This window comes from Ranitomeya imitator, chromosome 1, assembly GCF_032444005.1.
Source record: "Ranitomeya imitator isolate aRanImi1 chromosome 1, aRanImi1.pri, whole genome shotgun sequence".
Lineage (NCBI taxonomy): Eukaryota > Metazoa > Chordata > Amphibia > Anura > Dendrobatidae > Ranitomeya > Ranitomeya imitator.
In genome coordinates this window covers 368,679,945-368,690,078 of record NC_091282.1, presented here as the reverse complement: position 1 = coordinate 368,690,078, position 10,134 = coordinate 368,679,945, and the positions used below count along the sequence as shown (strand labels likewise).

General features: G+C 44.0%; 1 gene segment (V, D, J or C); it reads right to left on the bottom strand.

Moving 5' to 3' along the window:
* Positions 1 to 4,235: 4,235 nt before the first annotated feature.
* On the bottom strand, positions 4,236 to 9,812 carry LOC138668877 (Ig heavy chain V region XIG14-like). The segment is given in 3 exon segments: positions 4,236 to 4,543; positions 8,785 to 8,814; positions 9,767 to 9,812. Coding segments are annotated over 3 exon segments (384 nt in total).
* Between the last annotated feature and the right edge of the window lie 322 nt (positions 9,813 to 10,134).

Genomic DNA, 10,134 nt, shown 5'->3' with positions numbered 1-10,134 from the left:
AAAGGTCTTGCCTGTGGACTATTCTGAATGACTTTTCCAATCTCGTAATTTTCTTCACCTGATTGTCCAGCATACGACATGTTTCCACCTCACGAAATGGCCAAACTCCCCACACGGGGCCGTGGTATCGCCACTTTGCGCTTGGACCCTTGAGAGTGCTGTTTGTCTGAAGAGGTGGGTGTGGCCGCTTTTGGTCGACGGCACTGCCACTGGGTCCCTCATAGTACAATAAAGTGTCTCTGGCGGTGGTGGTGCGCACCCAACGTCAGACACACCGTTGTAATATGAGGGGCCCTGTGCCTGTACCGCCGGCCACAAGACAGTTCCCCCCCCCCCAGCTCAAACAGTGCTCTACCACTAGCAAAATTATCTCTCACAGCTTCACCAATGTGTAGTCTAGGCGCTGACATCCTTCAATGCCTGGCACTGACAATACCATTGTTTTGACATTTTTGTTATGTTAGGCCTTCGAAGCCTGTCTGCGGTCCCTTCTTTCTACAACTACTACACTGACCAGGCCACTGCTGGCCGTGTTACCCTGGAACCAATTTAAAAGTGCCTACAGTCAGCCCAATTTTGTTATGTTAGGCCTTCGAAGCCTGTCTGCCGTCACTCCTTCCACTAGACTTCCACTGACCAGACCACTGCTGCCCGTGTACCCCTGGAACCAATTTAAAAGTGCCTACAGCCAGCCCAAGTTTGCTGGTTAGACCAAAGATTGCCTATAGACCCCGAACTGATCTTGATGACATATCTCTTGTAATGTACTAACCAATATATCTCTAGGCATATAATTGCCTGTTGCCTGTAAATGATACTGTGAATATTGTTATTGTGCAATTTATCTGTGATAATAAATCTTTCCTGCATTTAACCCTGTTAAGTGAATAAAGTAGAAGTAGATTGTAGATCCTGCCTGTTGTCTCCGCTGTTGCATTTAGTTCAAAGAGTACTGTATCCAAGCACATTAATGGGACGTTGAGGGGAAGGAAAAATTGTGGTAGAAAGAGCTGCACAAGCAACCAGGATAATGGCAGCCTTGAAAGAATTGTTAAGAAAAGGTCATTCAAAACTTTTAGCGATATTCACTAGGAGTGGACTACTCCTGGAGTCATTGCTTCAAGAGCCAACACACATAGACATATCCAGGATATGAACTACAAGTGTCGCCTTCCTTGTGTCAAGCCACTCATGACCAATAGACAATGCTAAAAGCGTCGTAACTGGGCCAAGGAGAAAAAGAACTGGACTGTTGCTCAGTGGTTCAAGATGTTGTTTTCAGATGAAAGTAAATTTTGCATTTCATTTGGAAATCAAGGTCCCAGAGTCTGGAGGAAGAGTGTAGAGGCACACAATCCAAGCCAGTTGAGGTCTAGTGTGAAGTTTCCACAATCAGTAATGGTTTGGGGAGCCATGTCATCTGCTGGTGTAGGTCCACTGTGTTTTATTAAGACCAAAGTCAGCGCAGCCATCTACAAGGAGATTGTCGAGCACTCCATGCTTCCCTCTGCCGACAAGCTTTTTGGAGATGGAAATTTCATTCTCCAACAGGACTTGGCACCTGCCCACACTGCCAAAAGTACCAATAACTGGTTTAAAAAAACAGTATCACTGTGCTTGATTGGCCAGCAAACTTGCCTGACCTTAGAAAATAGGTGAATGTATGGGGTAGTGTCAAGAGGAAGATGAGAGACCAGACCCAACAATGCAGACAAGCTAAAGGCTGCTATCAAAGCAACCTGGGCTTCCATAACACCTCAGGAGTGCCACAGGATGATCAGCTCCATGCCACGCCGCATTGATGCAGTAATTGATGCAAAAGGAGCCCTGACCAAGTATTGAGTGCATTTACTAAACCTATATTTCAGTAGGCCAACATTTTAGATTTTAAAATCATTTTTCAAGCTGGTGTTATAAAGTATTCTAATTTTCTGAGAGAATGGCTGTAAGCCATAATCATCTGTTAGGACTGGCGGAACGCACCAAGTAAGATGATATAGATGCATTCGCAGTCCGGGGTCCACCGTGCAGGCGAAACCCGCTGCTAGTGAATGACAGACTATATGGCGGTACTTAAAAGTATAAACACGTGGGTTAAACCTCACCCAACGTGAAGAAAGCGATGCTGTTAAGTCACAGGACCGCGGTACCGCACATAGAGCACGAGCAAGTAGTCAGCGAACTTAACCCCGAAAGGGATTGAAGTCCGATTAGACCCTTGCTGGCACAACACCGCAACTGGGTGTGTAATGAACCTTATTAGTAATATATGAGCACAAGAGTGCGTGCGATGCCGCACTGACGGACTCCACTAACCACCCAGGCTTGGGTATGGAAAGCGCAAGGCAAGCGCACGGCGCCGTACTGGCAGGCACAGCTATAGGACGCTGTGATGTGTGTAACATACAGATGGATAGTCGGGCGCTAGAGAGCTACCATCATCCGCGAGCAATCAACAACTCTAGGGAGGGATACTTAGGAGCTTTCATCCATCGACATACATCCATCTACACACACACATAATAATTGTACACTAGCGCATGGCCGTGCGGTCATGCGCAGTTTATATAGTTGCAGGACAGGAAGTGGCCACAGAAACTTTGCCCTTCCAAGACCTGCCAAGAGGACCAATGGAATGTGCTGCAGAGCCTGAGCACATGACCCTCGATCTCCAATGGGAGATCTTGCCCTGGGCATGCTCAGTGTGCGCAAATAAGGACTTAGTCCCAGAGAAGTCCGCTCGCTGCTGACCAGCACTGACTTTAATGGCAGGAGCTGAAGAAGCAGCAGTAACTCTCTGTACAGAGCGAGACCGAGCAAGATGCTGGGACCGACGTCCCTGCTGAGCAGACTCCACTGCGGCTGGATAGGAATGGGAGACCGCAGCGGAGACGGCCCGAGATTCCCCTTGTGCAGAAGTGGGAACTTGAGACCTAACAAACATTAACAGAAATAAACACTTGAAATAGATCACTCTGTTTGTAATGACTCTATATAATATTTAAGCTTCACTTTTTGTATTGAAGAACTGAAGTAAATTAACTTTTTGATGATGTTCTAGTTTTGTGAGAAGCACCTTTAGTTTCACTGCAAGAAACATTAAAAAAAGTTATCGGTCTAAGAATGTAGCAGCAAATGTCATTTTTTTAAAGCTTTCATTTTGCCACATTAAAGAGCTACATAAGATTGTAATCCCTTTAGAAACTGTAGGTTTTGTATAATTTTGAAGAGATGCAAACAGCTTTCTACCTTGTTTGAGAGGCGAGGAGACAGAAAAACATCAGTTATGGATTTTTAATTCAGTTTTTTCCCCCGAAGTTTACTTTGTTAGAAAACTATTAAGAATATGTTAAAAGTTCAGTCTATGAGGGATATATTGATTTGATTTTTTAGATTTTTTTTATGATTGAAAAAAGAAGAATGGTAAATAAGAAAATATAAATGTTTTACGAATTTTTTTTTTTACATAAAATAAAGAAACACCTTTATTTGGCCTTTTAGGGCTCCTGAACCGGTGATGACTGATACATTATACAGCAATACCTTGAAGGATTGACAAATAGGACTCCAACTTTGTCTGAGTGCATTGATGATTGTCTGCTGAACATTTAAAGTGTTAATCTGACATAATCAGAGCTTTTCAGATTGGAGCACTATCAGTGAGGTGTCAGTTGTAAAATTACTCTCATTCTCTTTTTGAGGAAGAGTTTTTATGTAACTTGTTGAAAACCAGTTAATGTCCTTATAATTTGATGGATAGGAGGATATTGGGGTTTGGATCTGCACTGACTACGAGACCAGTATCTTGGATTAAACATGAAGAAGTGGAATATTTAGAGACGCATTGACTAACACAACTCTTCGATCCTGAGATCCAATCTCTGAATATCTTTGATACAAGATTCTGGTAATGTCGGCAGCGCAGATTCACACCCCGTTACTTCTCCTATCCGTATAATGGCAGTTTATTAAGGGTTTGCAGCAGCTAATTTTTAAAAAATGTTTTAACTCTTGTGGTCACAAAACTGAACCAGGTGAGCAATTCCAGGTTTTTTTTTTAATTTCCTCTATGTCATCGGATAAGACTCTATTTGCACTTATTATTTTCCAGCAATATTTTACTAATGTCCTTACAATGTTTCCCTTTCACAGATCAGTACCTCTCTTCCTCTTGTGGTTTCCTATAACCAGTGAGACACAGCAGGATTTTGTACGATCTCCTCATTACTTTATATTCATGTGTCTCTTGCACAATAATACACTCCAGTGTCTGCAGCCTCCATGTTATTCATCTGGAGATAGGCCTGCTTCTTGGCATTGTCTTTTGTGATTGTGGTTCTGCTCTTCAGCGAATCAGTACAACCAGTACTACCATCAGTCCATATTAGTCCAATCCATTCCAGACATTTCCCAGGGGCTTGTCTGACCCAGGATATAGCATAACTGGTTAGATCAAACCCAGAGACTGTACAGGTTAATTTCAGTTGCTGTGAAGGTTTCACAAGTCCTGGACCGGACTCCTGTAATGTCTGACTGAGGACACCTGAAATACAGAGAACAAAAATGTGACTTATAGCAGCTCAGAATTACTATTATATACAATACATACACAATCTAAATCTTACTTATTGGAGAAATCACCAGCAGTAATAGAAGATACATTGTCACTGATCAATTTACAGTGTAAGGAAGATAAGTGAGATAAAGAGAATGATCTAACCCTTTATATGCTGGGGTCATACATATTTGCATAGACTTCATCCTGAGTTCTGGTGCTGAATGTAGGAGGATATAAATTACAAAGTCTTAAGGCAATTTGCTTCTTTTACAATAATATATATTTCAGCAGAAGTATAATTAGAATACAATATTTATTTATGTGGGTTAGGGGTGTGGGTAATTTCATCTATATCCTTAGCAGATTTATGCTGACGACTAATGATGAACAGATTGCTTTGTGCAACCACTGGTCCACGTCCCACCTCAGTTCACCATGGTCATATAGGTCACATACTTTTCTAATGAATTCTTATACTCTAACATTCTATAAGTTTATATTTTAATAGCGGTACATTATTCCTTGTAATAAACAGCACTTCATGGTATTCAGTGAGTGGTTGTACAGGAAGAAGAATATCCTGCAAGAATAATTCTATAACAAAAGATAAATGGCTCTAATGTGGCATCACTTACCTTTGTATAATTAAACCCACATACATGGGGGGTCCCACGTGGAGTAATCACCACTCTTAGGCTACTTTCACACTAGCGTCGTACTCGGCCCGGAAGCGCCGCACAATGGGGGCAGCGGATGCCTTAATCCAACGCATCTGCTGCCCCATTGTGAGTTGTGGGGCGGTGGGGGCGGAGTTCCGGCCGCGCATGAGCGGTCGGAAATGGCGGACACAACGCTCAAAAAAACCTTTTAAAGCAACGTTTTTTTGTTCGGACGGTCCACCACAACACGACGCAACCGTCGCACAACGGTTGCGATGTGTGGCAATGCGCCGCAATGCGTCGCTAAAGTTAGTTTATGGGGAAAAAAACGCATCCTGCAAACAACTTTGCAGGATGCGTTTTTTCCCCAAAACGATGCATCGCGACTTGCGTTGTATGACGCTAGTGTGAAAGTAGCCTTAAAGGGACTCTGTCACCTGAATTTGGAGGGAATAATTTTCAGCCATAGAGGCGAGGTTTTCGGGTGTTTGATTCACCCTTTCCTTACCCGCTGGCTGCATGCTGGCTGCAATATTGGATTGAAGTTCATTCTCTGTCCTCTGTAGTACATGCCTGCACAAGGCAATCTTGCCTTGCGCAGGCGTGTACTACGGAGGACAGAATGAACTTCAATCCAATATTGCAGCCAGCATGCAGCCAGCGGGTAAGGAAAGGGTGAATCAAACACCCGAAAACCCCGCCCCTATGGCTGAAGATTGTTCCCTCCAAATTCAGGTGACAGAGTCCCTTTACGTGCATCAGCTTGCAAAGGATGTCCATGTAGTTAAACTCTGCTGTAGAGAAAGGAACAATAAACTCCCTGCCCTACCTTTCTCCAATTTAACCCCTTTCTAACATAGTATGGAATAATATGTCTCTGTGACCTGGGCCTATCTGACCAGGGACAAATTATTATGTCATCGTAATCACACACGGATGGTGCGTGGGTGATCACTGGCAGGTGTCAGCTGATTCTGACAGCTGACACCCAGCACTAAGTGCCAGGAGCGGTCACACATTGCTCCCGGCACTTTAACCCCTAACTCTCTAGATCATAGCATTCCGGTAGCCGGCAGAGGGCCTTTGGACCAGAGATCCCGATCGTTGCCATGGTGACCCAATGTCATCATGACAGTTTATACAGCATGGGGATACTGCTGCGTTATTTATTAAAATAATTAAATAATATGGTGTGAGGACCCCACTATTCTTGTTAACCTGCCTTGCTGAAGCTGACAGTTGAGGGTTGTAGCCTCCAGCTGTGAGTTTTGCTTGGGTGGTTATAATAATACAGGGGAACCAATGCAGGTTTTTTTTTTAATTATTTATTTACAGCACAGGAGCAATTGATGAAGGCCAGCGTCACAATACCATAGAATATGGGACAGTGCTATGCGAGAAAACATTGCATAGCACTTGGCCCAATGTTAATCTATGGAGCAGTTCACATCAGCATTTATTTTCTCAGCCTCATTCCTTGTGCGTGTAAAATCACAGCATGCTGCGATTGTCACCAAGACTCGGCCCAGACTCACCAATGCAAGCCTATGGGTGCGAGAACAAAATAAAAAAAAAAAAAGTCACACAGCACTCAGACCATAGTCCCATTGTATGAAAACACAAATGTGTCACCCTTTAATTGAAAGAAAGACACAGACTCCTTAAAGGAAAGGTGCCAGCAAAAAAAAAAAATTTTTCCAGCAATTGAAAAAATTTAAAGAATTCATGTTTACATTTTCTTTAAAAATATTATCATTTGTTCATAATTTAGTAAAATATGAAAAATAATTTTAAAAGGTTTGGCATTTCCACTTTTAAACACTAGGGGAGCAGCTACTGAAATTTGACAAAAACCTAGTGTACAACTATCTCACATTACTGCACTACAGTAATTATGGGCGGAGTCTGCTGACGTGTGTGATGTCATTTCTCTCCTCCCCTTCTGGGTGTTTGCTAAGGGATAAGAGGATGAGAAATAGGAAAACATTGAGCAGCCATTATGTTGGTGACTGCAGAGTTATGCTGAAAAGTAAACAGTCACAGAGGATGGAAGGTAGCAAGAATTCTGGGAGATATATGGTGGAGGGAGCAGGGTGACAGCAGCACAGAGTATTTCAGGAGAGCAGTGTGCTGGTCTATAGGGGGCACCATGTTCGGTGCACGGAGCAGCCAGGGATTGTACATAGAGCGCTGTCTTTTATACACATGGATGGACCGTCTGCTCCACAAAAATCCAGGAAACTTTTCTGCTGATTGATGGCCTGTACTGATCCAGACATTACATGCAAAGACCCATTTCCCTCAGATCCTGTCCTGGCGATGTGTGAAAGCGAGGTGACAGGCGCAGTATGGGGTGACACTGGGAAGCAGACTGGGGGGAAATATAGTCATATATTAACGATAAAAATGAGACCCTTCTATTCAGCTGCCTCACCAGCCCTCCACCGACTGCACCTAACTGTAGGTCATGCTGCCCCCTCTATTACCCCAGACCTGCATGCAGCTGCTCAGCCAGAACCACCCTAGAATGGGTCCACTTTCTGAAGATAATACTGCCATATAAATCACACATAATACCGCCATACAGATCACACATAATACTGTCATATAGTTCTCACATACCACCATATAGATCACACATAATGCCGCCATAGTGTTCTCACATACAATCATATACTTCTCACATACCACCATATACATCACACAAACCGTCATATAGATCACACACAATACCACCATGTAGATCACATATAATACCGCCATATAGATCTCACATAATACCACCATATACTTCTCACATAATACCACCATATACTTCTCACACATGCCACCATATAGATCACACATATCGCCATATAGATCACACAATTCTTGGCAGCATCATGTGTGATCTATATGGCAGTATTATGTAATAAATATATATGGCGGCATAATGTGTGGTCTTTATGGGAGTATTATGTGATAAATATATATGGCGGCATTATATGTGATCCATATGGCATTGTGCTGGTCTTGAGAGGTCACAGGAGATGTATGGTGGAAGGAGCAGGGTGACAGGAGCACAGAGTATTTCAGGAGATCCGTGTACTGGTCTATGAGGGGAGTGTGCTCACACTCACGCTGACACTCAGACACTCACAACTGTATACTTAGCCTTTAATGGCTATTAAAATGGGGGACACCCCCCAAAAAAAGATGTAGGGTCCCCCTATAATTAATAACCAGCAAATGATATGCAGACAGCTGCGGGCTGACATTAATAGCCTAGGAAGGGGCCATCGATATTGTCCCCCCCAAGCTACAAACATCAGCTCTCAGCCAACTATTAGATGCACCTTTTGTGGCGCTTCACCTGGCAATTCCCACTTGCCCTGTAGCGGTAGCAAGTGGGGTTCATATTTGGGGGGTTGATGTCACCTTTACATTGTCTCGTGACATCAAGCCCATGGCTTAGTAAAGGAGAGGCATCTATAAGACATCTATCCGTTACTAATCCTATACTTGTATGGTAAATAAAGACACAGCCAGAATAAAGTCCTTTATTAACCTTAATTAAACATTACTTACCTAACGCATAATCCCCGACTCCCTCGTCTCCTGCAACAAAAATAATAAACCACAATGGGGAAAGACATGCAGGGGAGAGAGGAATGCTTATGAGAGGATTAGATACTGACTGCTGAGCTGTGTATCTAAACCTGTCCTGTGTATCTAAACCTGTCCTGTGTGATACTGACTGCTGAGCTGTGTATCTAATCCTGTCCTGTGTGATACTGTCTGCTACACAGGACAGGATTAGATACACAGGACAGGATTAGATACACAGGACAGGATTAGATACACAGGACAGGGGTAGAAGTGGTTGGTGGTATACATAGGGGCAGGTAGAAGTGGTATATAGAGGCAGGTAGCAGTGGTAGGTGGTGTGTATATATAGGGGCAGGTAGCAGTGGTATATAGGGGCAGGCAGCAGTGGTAGGTGATATATAGAGGGAGGCAGCAGTGTTAGGTGGTATATAGAGGCAGGTAGCAGTGGTATATAGAGGCAGGTAGCAGTGGTAGGTGGTTTATAGAGGCAGGTAGCAGTGGTATATAGGGGCAGGCAGCAGTGGTATATAGGGGCAGGTAGCAGTGGTAGGTGGTATATAGAGTCAGGTAGCAGTGGTAGGTCGTGTATATAGAGGCAGGTAGCTATGGTATATAGGGGCAGGTTGCAGTGATAGGTGGTGTATATAGAGGCAGGTAGCAGTGGTATATAGGGGCAGGTAGCAGTGGTAGGTGGTATGTAGAGGCAGGTAGCATTGGTAGGTGGTATATAGAGGCAGGTAGCAGTGGTATATAGGGGCGGGTAGCAGTGGTAGATGCATAAGAAAAAAAACAAAACCTGTACTTACCTTCCCTCCTCTCCCAGGAAGTGCTGCATCCAGTCACAGCAGTGTGATGATTTCCCTGCTGTGCTCTCAACAGGTCGACAGTGAGCAGTGAGTGCAGCCTGTACTGTAATACTAAGTACAGGTTGCAATCACTGCTCCTCGCTGCAGATACTTACCTCGGACCATCGCTTCACAGCAGCTTCTCCTGGCAGCTCCTACCATCGCACGCACTGAGGTGTGTGTGCGATGACAGAGAAAAATTAAGCCCACAGCTGTGGGCTACAACAAAATGGCCGTGATCTCCTCCCACAGCTGTGACCTTGCAGCCCAGTGGGTGTGCCCAGGTCACAGCTAAGAGGCAGGAGGAGCAGCCTCAATGTAAGGGATGTGGTCGGAGTCCGACAGCAGTCTCTTATGCCCATGGCTGCTGTAAGTGAGGTGTGCAAATGTAGTGCCCAGACACCTACGCCCACACTAACAAAAATGGAAGCCTCCAGTGGCAAACATAAATGGAAATAAAAAAAAAACTATGAAAGTAGTTAAT